Genomic DNA, 20,279 nt, shown 5'->3' on the forward strand with positions numbered 1-20,279 from the left:
ATAATAAATCAAAATGGTGCATACATGTACACAGAAGACCAAGGCAGGTATTCACGTTCAATGCCAATCATCATCATTCTTATACTCATAGAGCCTATACTCATACAATCCACAATGTTAGGTTATAATTAAATTCGAATCACTCAACAAAATAATATTAACATGTGGTGATAATTAATTGGAGCCAATCATTACCAACTGCTATCATGTGAATATATTATTGTTGAAATCTCTCGACAAATCAATTCACATGTATGGTACAAGTACAAACACAACCTCCTAAATCTATACAAGCATATATTGGGCACTAAGTATTAGATAGAATCACCTATGATATCGAGCTAAATATAATGACACGTCCCTAATGCATGATAGAGAGAGCACACCCACACCTCCCTAACATCATACATAGAGAATCACCTACAATATCGAGCTAAATATAATGACACATCCCTAATGCATGATAGAGAGAGCACACCCACACCTCCCTAACATCATACAGAGAGAGTACACGTCACATGTAACATTTCCTGTTTGCTTAAATTGACCTTAGTTGGCTATTCTGTTGATATGAGAGATAAGATACGGATATTGACAGAAAAACCGTTCACGTATCCACCTAGTATTTTTAATTGGATGGTTCTTGAAAGCTATAAGATCTATACTTGGTATATATAATTGAATAGTTCTTTAAAGTCATAAGATCTATACTTGGTATATACAATTGGATATTTTTTGAAAGTCATAAGATCTATACTTGGTATATATAATTGAATAGTTCTTGAAAGTCATAAGATCTATACTTGGTATATACAATTAGATAGTTCATAAGATCTATACTACTAGGCCCCAGTTCACATGGGCTCTGATTTATGAGGCCAGTGATCTCCTCTTGGTGTATCTCAATTTATCAAACCTCTTGTTGCTTCTTTCTCAAAACTATGATGCTTCTTGATTGCTCACTATGATTTACTACAACATCAAACTCTTTCTTCTTATAAGCAACATTTCTAGCTACTCTTTCAATGCATCTACTTCTCAATCCTTTGTTAGACTATGTTAATCCATTGTCAAGGTATTAATCTACTGTTATAATACTTTCAAGCCTTAATCCTCTTGATGTAGCTTTGCAATGATGATTTTTAAAAACAATGATTAGCATGTATCTAAAAATGATCAACACTAGTTCACCTCATATAGGCTGTCAGACGACATTACTAGTTGTGTGTTGCTCCTACAGAAACCATACCATAAGCCTGGGCATGACAGACGATTAGCTCTTTAGAAGGGACACATAACAGAATTGCAGTGCATGAGACTATATCACATCTCTGTATAAATGCTTTAAAATGACCAGGCCTCATAAATTAGAGAACAAAGACTGACTTGAGGACAATCTGCTCAAATAGCTCCACCTAAGCAGCAACTCACATACCATACTACAAACCTGGCCACGACGGATGTGTTTCGCCCTTTAGGAGTCCATGTTAGGGCGCTTTACAGGCTTGCAGTGTACAAGACTCTACCACACTTCTGTATAAATGCTCTAAAATCAACTGGCCTCATAAATCAGAGAACAAAGACTGGAGGACAATCTGCTCAAATAGCTCCACCTAAGCAAAAGAGCCACCTCCTGGCAGCAAAATCTATTTGTGAGAAGACAAGGAGGAGGCAATAGCTTTCCCTGCTGTTCTCAACCTGCAAGAATGCTATCTGCACATGACTGTTTGGAAAGCATGGGCACCAGAGGCAGACTTCACGAAGGTCACAAAAATTTCCAACCAGTTGACAATGGCCCCGTGAAGGTCCTCACCAAGGTCTCACAAATTTCTGACCAGTCACCTAAAAGTGTACTACCAGCCTCCCAAGCTTTGCAAACTGGTTCAGCATCGGCATCTTCTGGGAAATCATGATATCAGTACATAAACATCAGGCAAAGTTGATCCCTGCTTCATTGAATGACGCAAGTAGCTTCAGAAAGTCATCCTGAGTGAGCTTCACAGATCTTTTATTTTCAAAACCTCCTGCAGACAAAGTACAAATTGCCTTCTCTTTCAACTGCAACAGGTCCTCATTGCTTTTAATCCCATTATCATTCCCCAAATCCAATTCCTCGCCCTCTGCATGAGAGCTTTCACCTGACCGATCCTTAGCCAGTTCAGTGCCTATAACATAACTGTCAACCTCTGTACATGCCTCATCAGAATCCAAAAAACCTTGGGACTTCTGTCCTGCTAGGAGAGAAATCACATGTTTCTGCCGGAATATTGCTCCTAGAGTTTTGTTCTTTCTGCTAAAGCATACCCGAATGAAATTATCCCACTCCTTCAGATCCACAGGTGGAGGCCAAGTACGTGGGCTAATGCACACAACAGATGAATCAACTTTGGGAGGGGGTGAAAAATTGGCCTTGCTAACTTCCATCAAAACATTCACCCTGGCTAGAAGCTGTGTGTTCACAGAAAGGCGGCAGAAGAGCGGGTCACCAGCAGTAGCCATTAGACGCCTGGCAAACTCTCTTTGAAGCATCAGAACGGCAGCTCGAAACTTTGAGCTGCAGCCCAGCAGCTTGAAAGTGAGAGGAGATGAGATTTTGTATGGAATATTTGCAACACAGATGTCAAATTCTGGGAGCTCCATGCGCATGACATCAGCTCGAACAACCTGCAGCAAACTCCAAATTGCAGACGGAAACCTTGTGAGAAGTGATGTAAAGTGTGTCAGAGGCAATTCTTTTGGGGCCTGCTCCATCCAAAAGATATTAGCTTCATCAAACCCCAAAATGCAAACACTACTGAGAGCATGATGAATCATGTGATAAAAGAAAAGGTTCCAAAGGCAGGATGCAGTGTCTGTATTAAGTAATGCAATGCAGAAGAGATGCAATTTCTTCAAGTTTGGTTATGCTGACACTCAAAGGTCAATTTTAAAAGACACCTGCAAACATGAGAAATGGATAAACAAAGATTTACCAGGTGCACAAAAGGCATGTTTCCTTTGGAAATTGATGCAAACTAGGATGAAGCCTATAACTGTGTATATGGGACAAATCCAAGATGCAAGTCTGCATGCAGTTTTTTGCACATAATACGACGCAATCTGCTGGTGAAGTCAATTCACCAAGTCAGACGTTTTCTTGGGTTATGTGCGTTTTACGAACCCTCCACAGGGCGCAGGTTTTGAGGCCTTGACTGGCCAGCGATCGAAAGGCCGTAACAACAACAATAAGGGCAAAAGAAAGTCTTCATCGGAGAAGTCTTCTGAGAAGAAGCTCGATTCAGACCGTGAGAAACTGAAGGCCAAGCGGACTTGTAATGATTGTGGCGAGAAAGGCCACTATTGGAGAAAATTTCCTAAGCGGAATACTGGGAAGAGTGTTGATTCTTCGGCTTCAGCTGCAAAGACTTCTGCCTTTGTGCACTTGGAGATTTTGGACATAGATGCTTCATCTTCTTCGAGCGAGGAGTCTGCAAACTCTTAGCACTCTCTTCTCTGACAGGCACTCAGATCGATGACTTGTGGCACTTCTGTTTTCGCCACTTGAAAGTGGATGCAGTGCGGCGGGCTTTCCGGGACCAGATAGTGGATGGCTTGCCACATGTTGGCAGCAAGCAAGGACGTAGTTCTTGCATTCGTGGTAAGTAGCACAAGGAATCTTTTCCGAAGCAGGCTTCTAGGCGGGCTTCGAAACCTTTGGAGTTGGTACACACTAACTTGTATGGACCTATGCAGACCCTATCCTTGGGAGGTTCTTTGTATTTTATGCTGCTGCTTGATGATTGTGGCAGATTCACATGGGTTTATTTCCTTTCCCAGAAGGATTAAGCTTTTACTCGGTTCAAGGAGTGGCATGTGATGGTGGAAAAAGAGTTTGGATTGTAGATAAAGACTCTTCGGGCTGACAAAGGAGGGGAGTTTTCTTCCAATGCGTTTGTGCGGTTTTGTGTGGAACATGGCATCAAGCGGGAGCTGGCCAATACAGGTTTGCCTTTAGAGAATGCAGTGGTTGAGTGAAAGAACCGGATTGTGGTGGAAATGGCGAGGACGATGTTGGAGCATCGTGATCTTCCTCGTGCACTTTGGGAAGAGGCTATGGCTACGGCTGTCCATATCCTTAACTGATCTCAGACGACTTCAATACCAAAGATGACTCCATTTGAGGCTTATTATTGGTAGTGATGCGTCTGTTCATATTCCAAAAAAGCAGAGGGGGAAGCTTGACTCGAAGTCCTAGAAGCTTGTATTTGTGGGATATAACTCTCTTTCCAAAGGATACAGGTTATATGACCTGGAGTGGAACAAGGTTGTTGTCAACAGAGATGTTTTTGATGAGCATGTTCCAGCTTCCCCTGTTGATGAGCCGCCACTTCTTGGAGACGCGATGAGTATGATGATGATTCCCAATCTATTATTCCAGCTGGACAGCCTCAATCAGTTTTAGAGGTTGAGCCCGCGACTAGAGATGAGCCCCCGGAGCAGCAGAAGGGTCCGCGTTCTGTTCGAGTACCCAGGTGGTTGTTAGACACCCTTCGGGAGTCAAGTGTTACGGAGCTTCCCTCCGAGTGGACCACAGAGGACGGACCTCGAAGATCGCACAGAGTTCATGACAAAAGCCATTCAGCGGAGCTCTTATAGGTAAACTATGCTTTGATGTCTCGTATCATGCGGGACAAAAGCCATTCAGCGGAGCTCTTACAGGTAAACTATGCTTTGATGTCTCATATCATGCGAGACAAAGAGCACACTTCTGTAAAGGAAGCTCTTTCTCAGGATACTTGGAGGAAAGCCATGCAAGTGAAACTGGATGCCATGGAGAAGAATAAAACTTGGGAGTTGGTTCCGAGGCCATCAAAACGGTCAGTCATCGGTGTCAAGTGGGTCTTTAAGACCAAGTATACCTCTAATGGGTCGGTGGACAAACACAAAGCCAGACTTGTGGCTAAGGGTTATGCTCAGCAGCTTGGCATCAACTATGAGGATACCTTTGCACCGATAGCGAGGATGACCACGATTCAAATTTTCTTGCCCTTGCCTCTTCTCAGCGGTGGTCTGTATATCAGATGGATGTCAAATCTGCGTTCCTTAATGGTGACTTGCAAGAGGAGGTGTATGTTGAGCAACCTCCAGGCTTTGAGGTTCCAGGATCAAAGGGGATGTTTACACGTTGCGGAAGGCCTTGTATGGTCTTAAGCAAGCTCCTAGGGCTTGGAATCAGAAGATTCATTCCTTTTTTCTACGGACTCGATTTCAGAGATCGGTTGCTGATCCTAACTTATATCTCTTTCGAGAACGTGGTTTGGTCACGTTGATCATCCTTTATGTAGATGACCTCATTCTCACTGGCGGTCATGTGGAGCACATAGCACTGACGAAGGTTGCCTTGTCAAAGGAGTTTGAGATGACCGCCTTAGGCTTACTCCACTTCTTCTTGGGATTGGAAATCTGGTAGACCTAAAGGGGGTTCTTTGTCTCTCAGCAACGGTATATTCAAGAGTTGCTTGAGGCCTTTGGGATGGAGAGCTGCAAGCCTATCATGTCACCGATGGACCTGAACACGAAGCTTACAGTGAATGATCCTTGTGAGCCAGTTATACCTCTCTGTATCGGAAGCTTGTTGGTTCATTGATCTGGTTGCTGAACACCAGATTGGACTTGAGCTTTCTTGTGGGGCTGTTGAGCTCGTTCATGCAAGACACCTTAAGACTCATTGGGACGCAGGATTGCGAATCTTGCGGTATTTGCAAGGTACAAAGGATCTTGGACTCTTCTACGGCACTGGAGGGGAAACGAAGGACCAAGTCCAACTCCAAGGCTGGAGTGACTCAGATTGGGGAGGAGATCCAGACACGAGGAGATCTACATCAGGCTACGGATTTACCCTCGGCTCAGGAGCTATATCATGGAGCAGCAAGAGGCAGCCAACTATTGCCTTGTCGTCTATAGAGGCAAAGTACCGGCTGCTTGTGGTGCTTCTTGCGAGGGGTTGTGGCTGCGAAGGTTGCTTAGCGAGATTGCGTTTCCACAGAAGGAGCCCACAGTCATCCAGTGCGATAAACAGACCTGTATCGCTATTGCTCGGAACTCGGTCTTCCATGCTCGGACCAAGCACATAGAGATACAATATCACTTTGTTCGTGAGAAGATTTTGGCTCGTGATATCTTGCTTGTTTATCGTTCGACGGAGGACAATGCGGTGGACCTCTTCACGAAGTCTCTACCTTAGGCTATGCTCCGGCAACACTCCAGCTCACTGGGGTTGGTTCCACATCCAGGAGCTGAGAGGGGGTGTTAGCAGTCATCTCCTGTATGTACATTACACCAAGGCCTCTGTTGTGGGTGCGCCCGCCCATTTTAGGTGTTCTCCCATTTTTCCTCATTCTCCATAGTATTTTCCCATTTTTGCTGGGTGTGGGAGGACAGTTTCTGGATGTCGGCTGAATCAGATGCTGGCCGACTGTTTCTATGCTACCTGACCTGACCCTCTGTGCTGGCCGATTGGTTTTCACCTCGCCGACTGGTTTTTTCTAGTCATGTGCATTTATTACTGGTCGTGAGCATGTCCTGGCTGTTGTCGGCTTGTTTTAGGCTGGCCCACCAGCAACCTGGGGCCATATAAAATGGCCCTGGCCCCCCACACTTGTTTTGTATCACATCCGGGATTTTCTTGTGTATATAGAGCAGAGTTACACAGCTTCTCTCTCCCTCTCTCATCTGCGTTTTGCTCTCTACAGCAGTTGTCTTCATTTCCGCTATGCATTCTGACAATTCTTGCCACTACACAAGCTTTGGAGAAGTACTTTTTTTGGCCAAGCATGCGCAAAGACAATAACAAGCTGGTGGTTGCAAATCCGAGGTGTACCTAGTGGTTGGCCACTGCTGGGGTGTCCATGGTAGCTTCTTCATCGACTTGGTATTCCTACTTATGTCCACTATGAGCTGCAGAGAGGGTGTTAAAATTTTTTGCATGCATCTCAAGTGAGGTCGGCCAAGTCCATTTGTGGATATATAAGCACCCTAGCTCCATTGTAAAAATTCATCTAATTCATTGCTGTTGTGTTGGTTCGAATACTCTCTCTCTCGCGCTCTAGCGTTTGTGTACCCTCTCTCTCCCTTTCTCTGCCAGCGTTTTCTCTCATCCTCTCTCCCTTAGCGTTTTCTCACTAACGCAATACTGCTTCCGCATTGTCAACTTTGACAGAAAGATGCTTGAGGAGGAGTTTCCTGACATTCTTTGGACTCCATGTGCTGCTCATAGCTTGGACCTCCTCATCGAGGATGTGGCAAAGATAGGTTGGGTGTCAGACATCTTTGAGACCTCTCGCATGATGGTAAAGTTTATGACAAAGAGGCCAAAGGTGCTTGCTATGTATCGGGCACACAGTGACTTAGAGCTTCTCAAACCTTCTACCACTAGATTTGCATACACATTCATTGTGGTTGAGAGGCTAGTGAGAGTCCGCCATGGACTCCTATGCACAGTGGTTTCCAGGGAGTGGATGGATTGGGATGATCGTGATAGTCCCAAGGCCATTGCATTTGTACGTGTTAGTCATGAGAGACACTTGGTGACAAGAGGCTGAAGCTCTCATAAAGGCCATTCAGTCTATTTATAGTGTTCTTCGCATCACGGACATGGAGGGCAGCACTCTGGGACTCCTGTATGAGTTCATGGATAGAATTGATGAAGCTTGGAACCGTTGCACTGTCTTATCAGCAGAGAGGTATGTTGCATTATGCATGCACTCTTAGTCTCTTTGATTCTTCAATCTTGTATAATATCATGTTTATGACATTATACTGTATACATTTCATGGCTGTTTTTTTAGGGTTTAGGACATCCGAGCTGTGTGGAACACACGATGGGATTGGTTTCATAGACCAATCCATGCAGTTGCTCACATATTGCATCCTCTTTGGAGGAATGAGGAGCAATATAATAATGAGGAGCTTGAGGATGGATGGCAGCAGTACATCCAGAGATACACAGGAGGGGATGTGGACCTGCCAATGCAGCTGGAGGATGAGCTACTTATTTTTTGAAATGGTAGCTTTAAATTTGGTTCAGTGATGGCCAAAATGCGGGAGACAGCTACAGCCAGTGTCATGGTGTGAAAAATGATAAAACACCTATACGGGGCGGGCACACCCACAACAGAGGCCCTAGTGTCTGATTAAGACAGGAGATAACTTCTAACACCCCCTCTCAACTCCTGGCTATGAAATCAACCCAAGGGAGCTGGAGTGCCGCTTGAGCGTAGCCTGAGGTAGAGACTTCGTGAAGAGGTCCGCCGCATTGTCCTCCGTCGAACAATAAAGTAGCAAGATGTCACCAGCCAAGATCTTCTCACGTACAAAGTGATACTGTATCTCTATGTGCTTGGTCCGGGCATGGAAGACCGGGTTCCGAGCAATAGCTAAACTCTGGTTATCGCATTGGATGACTGTGGGCTCCTTCTGTGGAAACCCAATCTCGCCTAGCAGCCTCTGCAACCACACAACCTCGCAAGCAGCACCACAAGCAGCCCTTTACTCTGTCTCTGTCAAAGATAGGGCAATAGTTGGCTGCCTCTTACTAATCCAAGAAACTGCCCCTGAGCCGACGGTAAAACTGTATCCTGAAGTAGATCTCCTCGTGTCTGGATCTCCTCCCCAATCTGAGTCACTCCAACCTTAGAGTCTGACTCCATCCCCTCCTGTGTAAAAGAGTCCTAGATCCTTCGTACTCTGCAGATACCGCAAGATCCGCAATCCTGCGTCCGAATGAGACTTCAATGGTGTCTGCATAAAAGAGCTCAACAGCCCCACAGAGAAACTCAAGTCCAATCTGGTGTTCAGCAACCAGATCAATGAACCAACCAACTTCCGATATTGCGAGGCATCAACTGGCTCACAAGGATCTTTAACGGTTAACTTTGTGTTTGGGTCCATCGGCGAAGTAATAGGCTTGCAGTTCTCCATCCCAAAGGCCTCAAGCAACTCATGAACATACCGCTGTTGAGAGACAAAAAACCCCCTCTGGGTCTGCCAGATCTCCAATCCCAAAAAGAAGTGGAGTAAGCCTAAGTCGGTCATCTCAATCTCCTTTGACAAGGCAGCCTTCGTCACGCTAATGTGCTCCACATGACCGCCGGTGAGAATGAGATCATCCACATAAAGGATGATAATCGTAACCATGCCGCGTTCCCGAAAGAGATACAGGTTAGGATCTGCAACCGATCTCTCAAATCCAGTCCGAACAAAGAAGGAATCAATCTTCTAATTCCAAGCCTTGGGAGCCTGCTTAAGACCATACAAGGCCTTACGTAACCTGTATATCATCCCTTCTGATCCTGGAACAACAAAGCCTGGAGGCTACTCAACATACACCTCCTCCTGCAGGTCACCATTAAGGAACGCAGATTTTACATCCATTTGATGCACGGGCCACCTCTCAGAAGAAGCAAGGGCAAGAACGGTCCGAATCGTGGACGTCCGTGCTGTCGGTGCAAAGGTATCCTCGTAGTCGATGCCTGGCCGCCGCTGAGCATAACCTTTAGCCACAAGTCTAGCTTTGTGTTTGTCCACCGACCCATATGACACATATTTGGTCTTAAAGACCCATTTGACACCAATGCACCCTTGGGATGCCTGGACACTAGTGTGCCATCCTAGTGAATTGGTTTCGTGAGTGACTCCAGATTAAATACTGTTTTTGTGTTCTACAACTCCATTCTCTGAAGGCGATCCTGTATTGGCCAGCTCCCTCTTGATGCCATGATCTGCACAAAATCTGAGAAATACAGTCGAGGAGAATTCACCCCCTTTGTCAGCCCTGAGAGTCTTTACCTGCAATCCAGACTCTTTTTCCACCATCACGTGCCAATCCCGGTCCACTGGGAACGTGGGGAGAGTCGGGATCTTCACATACTTCTCAGCCATCTCTAACAAATCTGCCCATCGCGGGGATGTAACTGAAAAAAGGGTGGGTGGGTGGGAAAAAAAAAACTCTAAACCTGCAAGTGGCTGTCCAGTACCTTAGCCTGCCTTCCTCTTGCAACTTCTCTTCGCGAACAGTCCCTAACAGTCCACCAATCAGCAACATAACAATCCCCCTCTTGCTCTCAGGAAACTCCCAAGATCTTTCAAGAGCCTAGGGCTCTGATACCCTGTCAAAATACGCAGCGGAAATGATAACCAAACTTGGGACCACAAGAGCAAGTAGAGTGCAGAAAATAGACAGCACAAGAAAGACAGAGAGAACTCTTCTCTATACACAAGATCCCGAGGAAACTAAATGAATACAATGTGGGAATTATGGGGCCTATTTATATGGCCCCTTGAGTGCAGTCGGCCAGCGCATAATGTCCCACCAGCCCTTCACGACTGGGCACAACCAGCCGGCCAGCAAAGAAAAACACCACGACCCCTCCTGATCAAGTCGGCCAGCTCTAGGTACACAAGAGTGCAGTCGGCCAGCATCAGAGGCTCCTGCCAGCCTGTGGCATCCACCCACACCATGGAAAAAATGGGAAAAAATACGGGGAGTGAGGAAAAATGATAAAACACCTATACGGGGCGGGCACACCCACAACAGAGGCCCTGGTGTCTGATTAAGACATGAGATGACTTCTAACAATACCATCCTACAACCCTCCCCAAGTCACTGACTCCATGAAGCTTACAGCAACCAACTATCATACTTGGTCTTTCTACACTCAGTTGTTGCTGGAAGGAGCCGGTGTGTGGATGGCTATCTCCACACCTCACTTGGTGGACCCTGCTTTGCAAAGCATATTGGATGCTCGGGCTCGTCTTATCATCATCCATTGCATGACTCCATCCATACAGGCACAGTTTGTCTCCTCTCGGAGTAATGCTCATCAGATGTGGACAGAGATCCAGAGAAGGTATGGGAGAGTTTCAACAATGAAGATTGTCAAATTTGAGTCAGATCTGGAGAAGCTTACCATCACTGAGTCAGATAACTTGATTGAGAAGATTGGAGAGTTCTCCCGTATCAAGCTGCAACTTGAGGAGTACGGGCGCACCATCAACAATCTCATCCATAAACTTCTTGGTAAGTTGCCTGCTTCCTTTGATTCTTTCAGGGATAATATTTATTTCCGTGATCCTCCCCCCCTTTTGAGGAAGTCGTGAGTTATCTCCACGACAAGTGCATGCTTCGCGGAAAAGGCAAGTCAGAGTCTGCTTTTGTTGCCTCTAACAAGGGCAAGGGCAAAGGCAAAAAAGGGAACTCCAACAACAAGAAGCAGAAAGTCACCACAAAGTCATCTTCTGACGACGACGATTCTGACAAATCTAACAGCATCAAGGGTTCCAGGATGAAGGATTCTTGTGAGTTTTGTGGCCGACTTGGTCATTCATAGGCCAAATGTTTTGCCCGACAGGCTGCTTCCTGCAAAGCTAAAGCAAAGCAAGAGTCCTCCTCTGATGGCTCAAACACTTCACCCACGATAGATGGCTCAGATACTTCACCAACGACAGAGGAGAGTATGAAGTCTCATGCTAAGATGGCTTTTCTTGCTGTCTATGATCCCCCTGTTCTTTCATCTTCAGAGGAGCAAGATGAGTCCATCCTGGTGGTCACACAGGAGACTTCTGATTTAGAAGTCAGTGCCCTAGAGGATTATTTACAGGAGTTTCTGACAGCGACCTTATCAGTTCCTCTAATCCCTTTGGATGAGTATCTTCCTTCTCTTGTGCTGTTACATGCTGATGCTATTATTGCAGATTTTCTCTCCTCTTTCAGAGGAGGATAGTGGTTCTTCTACAAAGCAGGTGGATGATTTTGTTGAGATATCCTCACATATTCTGGAGCTTCCTACTTTGGGAGCTTCTCTCCTGGCAGTTGCTTCTCCTTCTTGTGTTTCAGAGGAGGCATCTTCCACTATCTTGGAGCCTGTTCCTACTTCGAACCTGGCAAATTCAGCTATCACTAATGATCAGTTTGTTCCAGTGGTTGTTTCATTTCCTTCTTCTTCAGAGGAGGATTCTACTTCGGTCCCGATACTTGTTGTAGATGCAGAGGAGGTTCCACATTTTTCGAAGTTATCTATGGTTCCATCTCCTGAGGGCTTCTCTCTCAAGATTGGTCCTGTTGTTTCGTCTTCGATATCTTCTTGATCTTCTCATGGCTTCTTCTGGAGAACTTCTCGATATAGATGTACCATATCTTCGCGAGCTTTGTGCCTTTTATGAGGAGGTTGTTCCTTCAGACTCTTTGGAGGATTTTTTGCAGCATGCCGGAGTTGGTCCACCCATCTGGCGCTGAAGAGGAGGTGTTGGAAATGATTTCATCCCCAGATGGACTTTCCCATGTAGGCAGCCGACTGGACACAAGAAGCCTCACGACTGGATAAAACACAGTCGGCCAGCATCAAGATAAGTCGGCTAGCAGCAGGAGAGTCCCACGACTCATGAGGTGCAGTCGGCTATCTCACAGATGCAGTCGGCCGGGCTCAGTGTCCACCTGCCACTACAGGGCTGCCTCCCAAGCCACAGAAAAATGGGAAAAAATAGGAAAAAAATGCGGGGAGTGAGGAAAAATGATAAAACACCTGATAAGGGCGGGCACACCCACAACAAAGGCCCTGGTGTATAAAACTGGACAGGAGATGACTTCTAACACCCCCTCTCAGCTCCTGGCTATGTAACCATGTTCTCGACAAGGCAAAAGATGACTGTCTCCAACTGCTCCGTAAAACTGCTCCTGGGCCTGAAGTAGATCCCCTCGTGTCCGGATCTCCTCCCCAAACTGAGTCACTCCAACCATGGAGTCGGACTCCATCGAACAATCCCCCTCCTGTGTACAAGAGTCCCTGATCCTTCGCATGCCACAGAAACCACAGGAAACGCAATCCTGCCTCCCAAAGAGACATCTGCAACCATGAGCTCAACTGCCTCATCAGGAAGCTCTCGTCCAAACTGGTGTCCATCAACCAGATCAATGAACCATACAGCTTCTGAGTCACAGAGACATCGCACTGCTCACAAGGATCAACACCTGTTATGGTGCACAAACAAGTCCTGGAAACCTGATGAAACCTGTCAACCACCCCCTCTGAATCCGGAACCAGAAAGCCTGGAGAAACCACCTCCTTCTGCAAGTAAGCACCTGCCACCTGCCTGGCTTTCCGAAAGGTCCCCGTGGAAAGAACATCCTCAACTACTGGAAGTTCTATGTCCCGAATACTACGAGACATCAGAGCATAAGTGACCTGTTCAGCTTCCTCTGACTGACAAACACAAGAACTACCAACATCAGTACTGGAAAGTTCCTGCCAACTGCTGCCATCTACTGGCAAGCTATCCACCACCTGGTCTCGGAAAGCCCGCACCTGCAACGTATCCACACTTGAGTGGCCATTACCAGACTGCCACTCATCACAAACCTGAGGACCTGGGAGAGAGAGTGCTGAAAGCCTGTAAACTGCATTCTCCACTCCGCCTTCCCAAACCACCTGTTGCTTTGTCCCGGAGAGCAACAAAATGCTCATCAAACTCCACCCGTACGCCAGTCTTGCAAACCTGATGCACTGACAACAAATGAAAACCAAGGGCCGGAACATACAACACCTGGGAGGAATGCTTCCCCCCTCTGCCATCGGGAACTATCTCCATCCTACCCTCACTGTGAACTGGGATAGTGGACGTATCCCCAGTAAGAATATGACCAGAAAGCCTGCAGAGATCCTGTAAACCGGAACGGGAAGGAGTCATGTGCCTGGAAGCACCACTATCGAGAATCCACTCCCGAGTATCCGTTGTAGAGAGTCCTCCAATCTCCTCCCTGCCTGAAGAAAATGAAGCATCGGTGTCCATCACCTCCAGGTGCACAAAAGCCGGAGTCTTCATGATTGCTACTAAGGAATCTTCACCCTTCTCGGTCTTCCGCTTGGGACATTGCCTCCAATAGTGGCCTTTCTTGCCACAATCATTACAGGTCCTCTCTGCCTTCACTTTCTCGCGGTCAGCGTCGGACTTCTTCTCAGAAGACTTCTCCGATGAAGCCTTTCCTTTGCCCAAGTTACGGCCTTTCGATCGTTGGCCAGTTAAGGCCTCCGAACCTCCACCCTGAGGAGGGTTCGTGAATCGATCCTCCTGGTCCAGGACCATGGGCACAAGCTCCTCCCACGTGATGGTGCTGAGCCTGCCACTGGTAATCAAAGAGGAGTAAAATGCTGAGTACGAAGAGGGCAAGTGTGACAGCAACGTGATGGCCATGTCCTCTGACGATATCTCCTTCCCAGCCTGAAGAACTTCCTGCTGAAGAGCCTGCAGCTTGTTAATCTGCTCCCGCATCGTCGACAACTTTGCAGGGCTCATAACCCGCAACTGTACTTCCAAGGAAATCCTCTTCATGGGCGATACCCTGTTGTAAAGTGAGGCCAAATGCTGCCATATACCTCTGGCCAACGTCATGTGCTTTACATGATTGATTACCTGTAGTTGAGGAAAATAAACGAACGGACCTTGGCGTTGACACGATCCCACATCTGTGTCTGGGCCTCCCCGTCCTTTCGGATCGATGGTAACTCCCCTTCCTCTACTTCCAGCCGTGGAACACCAACAACGACGAAATCGGCGAGGTCATAGGACTCCAGAACAGATTCCATCATCACCTTCCATATGCCGTAGTTGCTTCCGTCCAACTGACGGTCCACCGGGAACGTGGGGAGTGTCGGGATCTTCACATGTCTCTCGGCCATCTCAAACAGATCTGCCATAGCGGGGATGTACTATGAAAAGGGTGGGTGGGTGGGAACAAAGAAGAACCAAAACCTGCAAGTGGCTGTCCAGCAAATCAGCCCGCCTTTCTCTTGCTTCTCCTCTTCCCGAACAGTCCAGAACAGTCCACCAATCAGCCACAAAACAGTCCTCCTCTTGCTCACACAAATCCCAAGACCTATCTAGAGCCTAGGCTCTGATACCATGTCAGAATATGCAGCGGAGATGATGACCAAATCTGGGAACACGAGCAAAAAACGCAGGCAGAAAAACAACACAAGAAATGAAATGAAATGAAATGATATATTAACGTCTTCAAAAGGCCAAAATGACCTATGAGACCAAAAAGGTTACAACAATTGGTGGATCTGATACAATGTCTGTGTAAGAAAAGCTAAAAACAACTAACTGAAACTGAAATAACTATGAGGAAAAGTACGGTACTAGGAGCTCCTAATGGATAACATCTGGGAGGAAAACTCCAGCAACAAAGGTAAGCATCATACACATCACTATCCAAAGAAGTCTCTCATCGGTCGATGGCGGATATCCTCAATGTCCTCCATGGTGAGTACTCTGGCTGGACGTCTCCCATGCCGTGCTAGTATGGTCCTGATCCTCTGTTGTAGTCTCCGCCGGTGTCGAGATGGGCCTCTCATCTTGGGGCGCCTGGACCGCCCCAGCTCTCTAGCCCGATCAATCAGTGTACCTCTAGTGCGGCTATACTCTGGGGCTAGCTGCAATGCCTACTGGCCTGACTGCTCAATCTCTGGTCGAAAGAAGTCTGTAATCTGCCTCTGTAGGTGTCTCTCCCTCTCTGATCCCCTCCCTCTCAAGAGACCCTCTCTATGTCTACGTAGCTCCAGCAAGTATAATCCGAGGCATCTCTGATCCTGGTATCTCATGACTCTAGAAAGTGGTCCAAAACCCTCTCTAAACAGGCAGTGAAAACGGCCTCGTATCTCATAATATACTGGACAGTGACATATGTAATGTAACTCTGTCTCTGGCTCCATCTGGCATAGCTGACAAATCCTGGCCTCAGCTGGTACTCCTCTGAATCTGCCAGTCTCAATCTCTAGCTGGTGTGAGGATGTGCGCATCTGACCAATAGCACACCGTACCCCATGAGAAAGATGAGTATCCATGTAGCTGGGTCTAATCACAAACCCATCCTGCGTGAGCTCGAGAAGATGATCTCTATAGAAAGCCATCTTCGTACCAAGCTCCTGTGTCGGCTGTATCCATGTCCTCCTAGTGTCGAGCTGAATCAAGTCTTGCCTGATAAGGCTGGTAATCTCTGCCCGTGTGAGAGAGAGGGAGGGTGCATCCAGGGAGTACTGAAATGGAGGTAGCCTCTCCATACTAAAGCCATGCAACTGGAACCAAGCTGTCATCTGTGCATACCAACATGATACGTCTCCCTGTGATGCCAAATGTCGTGAAGACTCCAGGGCTAAGCGAGCATATCTGTCTCTAGGGAGAGCCCAAGTGCTATGTATAAAGGAGACTGATCGAGTGAGTGCCTCTACTACCAATGGGGGGGCAGCCATCTCTGCACGGATAATATCATGTGGTACGGAGGCCTTGGCCCTAATCATCCGGGAAATCATAGAAACCAAGGGCCTCTCCATATGTCTCCATCCATCAGTGCTACCAGCTCGGCTGTGGTGATCTACTGAGGGTCCCCATATCTCCACTCCATACAGCATGGCTGAAGTGACCAAAGTGTCAAAGAGCCAGAGCTTTGTTCGAGGTTCCTGAAACTGAACCTGCGAACACATCCTCTCTAGTCTCCCCAATGCTGCATAAGCTCTGGTCAATCTGGTCTCCGCTGCTCTCCTCAAGGAAAATAGTGGGCCACTGAAAACCACACCAAGGTAAGTATATGCATCTGTATACTCCACTGTCTCCTGACCATATGTAAAGGTGGGTACTGACCTCCTAACCCACTGTGCTGTGGTGTTAAACACCATCACCTTGGTTTTACCAAGGTTAACAGACAATCCACTGTCCTGTGCAAAGGTGTGCAATGCATCCAAATGACGCTGCATCCCCTCTGGAGAATCTGAGATCAGCACAATATCATCAGCATACAATAACAGCGGAATCCATGTCCCTGCTAGCTGTGCTCCTCTGTCACCCTCCCGCTCTACATAGTCTGAAACCTCATCCACGTACATCCCAAATAAGGTGGGAGAAAGGGGGCAGCCCTGTTTCACCCCAATAGTGGAGTGAACCATCTCAGATATACCCTGAGTAGTACGTACCTGCCCCACAACTGTCCTGTATAAAGCCATGATTCCCCAAATCAGCTCTGTGGGCACTCCCATCTCCTGTAGTCTGCGCATCAGTCTGGCTCTCGGTACTGTGTCAAAAGCTTTGCGGAAATCCACAAAGCAACAATAAATCCTCCTGCCATATAATCTGCCCTCCTCAATAATAGCTCTGAGTGTCAAGATATGGTCAAGAGTGGAGAAACCTCTCCTGAACCCTGCCTGCCCTGATGCACGTATGCCCTCTCTCTCTGCCCATCTACTCAACTCCTGCTCAAGAATAGATGCATATAATCTAGCCAATGTGTGACCAATCATGATGGTACGATAATTCCCAGGAAGCATGGGATCCCCTGACTTGAAGATAGGCACAATCGTGGACATATTCCAAGTCTCAGGAAAACCCTCACACATGGCTCGGTTAAACATCATAGCAATAAGCTCTGCAAGCATATCTCTGGCAAGAGAGAGAGAGATGTAGGCGTGTAACTCTGCTCTGATATACACAAGAAGATCCCGAATATGATACAAGTATGGTATGGGGGCTGGGGGCCTATTTATATGCCCCCACATCAGCAGTCAGCCTGCTGTAGGCAGCCGACTGGAGTCTGGACACAAGAAGCCTCACGACTGGATAAAACACAGTCGGCCAGCATCAAGATAAGTCGGCCAGCAGCAAGAGAGTCCCACGACTCATGAGGTGCAGTCGGCTATCTCACAGATGCAGTCGGCCAGGCTCAGTGTCCACCTGCCACTACAAGGCTGCCTCCCAAGCCACAGAAAAATGGGAAAAAATAGGGGGAAAATGCGGGGAGTGAGGAAAAATGATAAAACACCTGATAAGGGCGGGCACACCCACAACAAAGGCCCTGGTGTATAAAACTGGACAGGAGATGACTTCTAATAGCATATTCATGCTTGTATCTGGCTCCATATGAAGCCCTGCAGTGGCAAATCTTAGCAGAGATTTTTCAGCATTTTTTCTACCATTTTTTCTGGTATTTTTTAGGCATTTTTAACATTTCTTTGCTACAGCCAAGCTGTCGGCTTGCTACAACTGGCCGACCAGCTCCTCTCCCACTGTAACACGCTGGAAATTCAGTATATTCATATAGTACAAAAAGGGTACTCTGCTACAGCCCTAGGCTGTCTTCATAAAAGGGTGATAAACACCAAAATTCTGGTCCCTACTTGGACCCTATGGGACTTCAATCCCTAAAGCCTAAAGGACTGAATGCCTAAAACCATGAGCACACTTTGCTATTTATATGGTTCTTGGACGCTTGGTATACTGGCCGACTGCTGGTCGGCCAGTCATAAATGCATTAAATGCTCCTCAGCGCTGCCCCGATTGGATCTCCTCCTTGATCATGATGCGCCTGCTGCTGCCCCTGTCCTCTGGTTCAGCCGACCAGTTCTGTGAACAGCCGGACAGCCTGTGTTTGCTTCTAACGCACTGTCAGGACACCTTCTTCATGCCCTCTAGGCCTTGCTCTGAGTCCTCACTTGTCCTCCTCTACATCTTGTGCTCAAAATCCTAACTCTATCTAGTTCGTACTCTTTATCTGGCTGCCTCTTCTGGATTTAGCCCTAAAAATATCCATGGCATTTATCATGCACATGACACCCACATATATATAGGTGGCTTGGCTTAGCATCATTATTATCTCATTTTTCAGCTTCTGCAGTGATAGGCAGCATCTACGGGACCTCCCCCATGCCGCTCCACATGATGTACTACCTTTTCTGGTGATCTTCTTTTCTCCTTTATGCTTGCTATCCATATACAATGTTGTACAGTTCTTGCATCATTTCTAAGTGGGTATCTCAGCATAGTACCCATTCTTACACATATGACCTTTGAGTCTATGGCTCGTGAAGTGGGCAAGAAGCCAAGGGAGTTGACACTCTCCTTTCTCATCCAAAAGAGTGATCTCAAAGAAGGAGAGGATGGGGAGTTAATGTTCAAGAATCCGTCTCGTTTGAAGCATGGAGACCCAGCATCTCAACGGTTGAGGTCTTTCATACACAAGAAAGAGGTATCAGTCACTTCCCATCATGCATCAGCATCTCAATGGTTGAGGTCTTTCGTACACGAGGAAGAGGTATCAGTCACTTCCTGTCATGCATCTACTCCTCGTGGGATAGGAGGAAACAGATATGTGCATGCTGGAATTAGTGGGCAACATGATGGCCTTGTGGATTCAAAGCTTGTTCATCATGGAGAGAGAGGTTGGCATGCAAGCCAAAAGACTTTGCCCATTGAGTTGTCTCATGGTGAGACACTGCATCATTCAGGAAAGTCACATGCTTCTGGGCCACAAATTCATGGAGCACGTGCCACAGTCCCTCATGAAACATCTTTGGCTGCCTATGAAGCCCATGCAGACTCCAAAGAGGGCTGGGAAGAGAAAGAGGGAAGAACATGAATCACGTCCCAAAAAGCTCAAGCAGTTCAAGGCAGGGGACAAGTCCGTGAAGTTTGATGCCTTTCATGGAGAGTATGATGCCTCCAAGGTGCTTGCTTTCGTGGCACAGTTTGACATTGCTTTTAGTAATAAGGACTCTACTGAGAAGTCCAAAATTCGTCATGCAAGCATGTTTTTGAAGGGGATAGTTGCCCATTGGTGGATCACTGAAAAGATCACCAAAGATCCCATTTGCACTTGGAAAGAGTTGAAGGACAGATTTTATGCCCAATTTTTACCTCCAAATGTGGAGCAAACTCTCACACAAAAGTGGGATAGACTTGAGCAAAAAGACAATGAGAGTGTGCAGCAATATGTCAACAAATTTTGGAAAGTTTTGATTGAGGTTACTCCCTTTATGCAACTCTCCGAAAATGAAAGGAAAAGGAAGTTTAGCTCCAGGTTGCAACCAACTTACCGTTCGAGCATCGAATTGCACCCGAAACATACCCTTCCGCAGCTCATAGCATATGTTCTTGCTACGGAGCAATTGGTGATTAAAATTACGCAGGATCATGGTGGTTCTAAGGGCAAAGAGAGGGCTGTCCCAAACCTACAAAAAGGTGGACAGCCACGTAAAAAGAGCTTTCGGGAAGCCCAAAAGGGAGGTAAAGCTGAAAGTACCCCATCCAAGGACATTGCACCAAAGAAGAATAAGTTTGGCTTGACCCCCGAGCAAAGGGAGCAATATGCAAAAGAGAGGAAATGCTTTTCTTGTGGTAGTAAAGAGCACATGTTTAGGCAATGCCCTACCCGCAAGCAAAAGCAAGAGGACAAGCCTGTCAGAATATGCAGCGGAGATGAAGAC

At 46.8% G+C, this 20,279-nt stretch overlaps 1 protein-coding gene across 1 annotated transcript in view; it reads right to left on the reverse strand.

The window, feature by feature from the left end:
* Window positions 1–1,340: 1,340 nt before the first annotated feature.
* Window positions 1,341–20,279, reverse strand: part of LOC147628030 (uncharacterized) — a 51,397-nt gene continuing 32,458 nt past the window's right edge. The window contains exon 2 of the mRNA XM_086815001.1: window positions 1,341–2,664. Coding sequence (XP_086671127.1) covers window positions 1,930–2,664 — 735 coding nt within the window. The 3' untranslated portion in view covers window positions 1,341–1,929. The remainder of the gene's footprint in view (window positions 2,665–20,279) is intronic.

This window comes from Cibotium barometz, chromosome 20 (assembly GCF_041138505.1).
Source record: "Cibotium barometz isolate CiBa-2024 chromosome 20, ASM4113850v1, whole genome shotgun sequence".
NCBI lineage: Eukaryota > Viridiplantae > Streptophyta > Polypodiopsida > Cyatheales > Cibotiaceae > Cibotium > Cibotium barometz.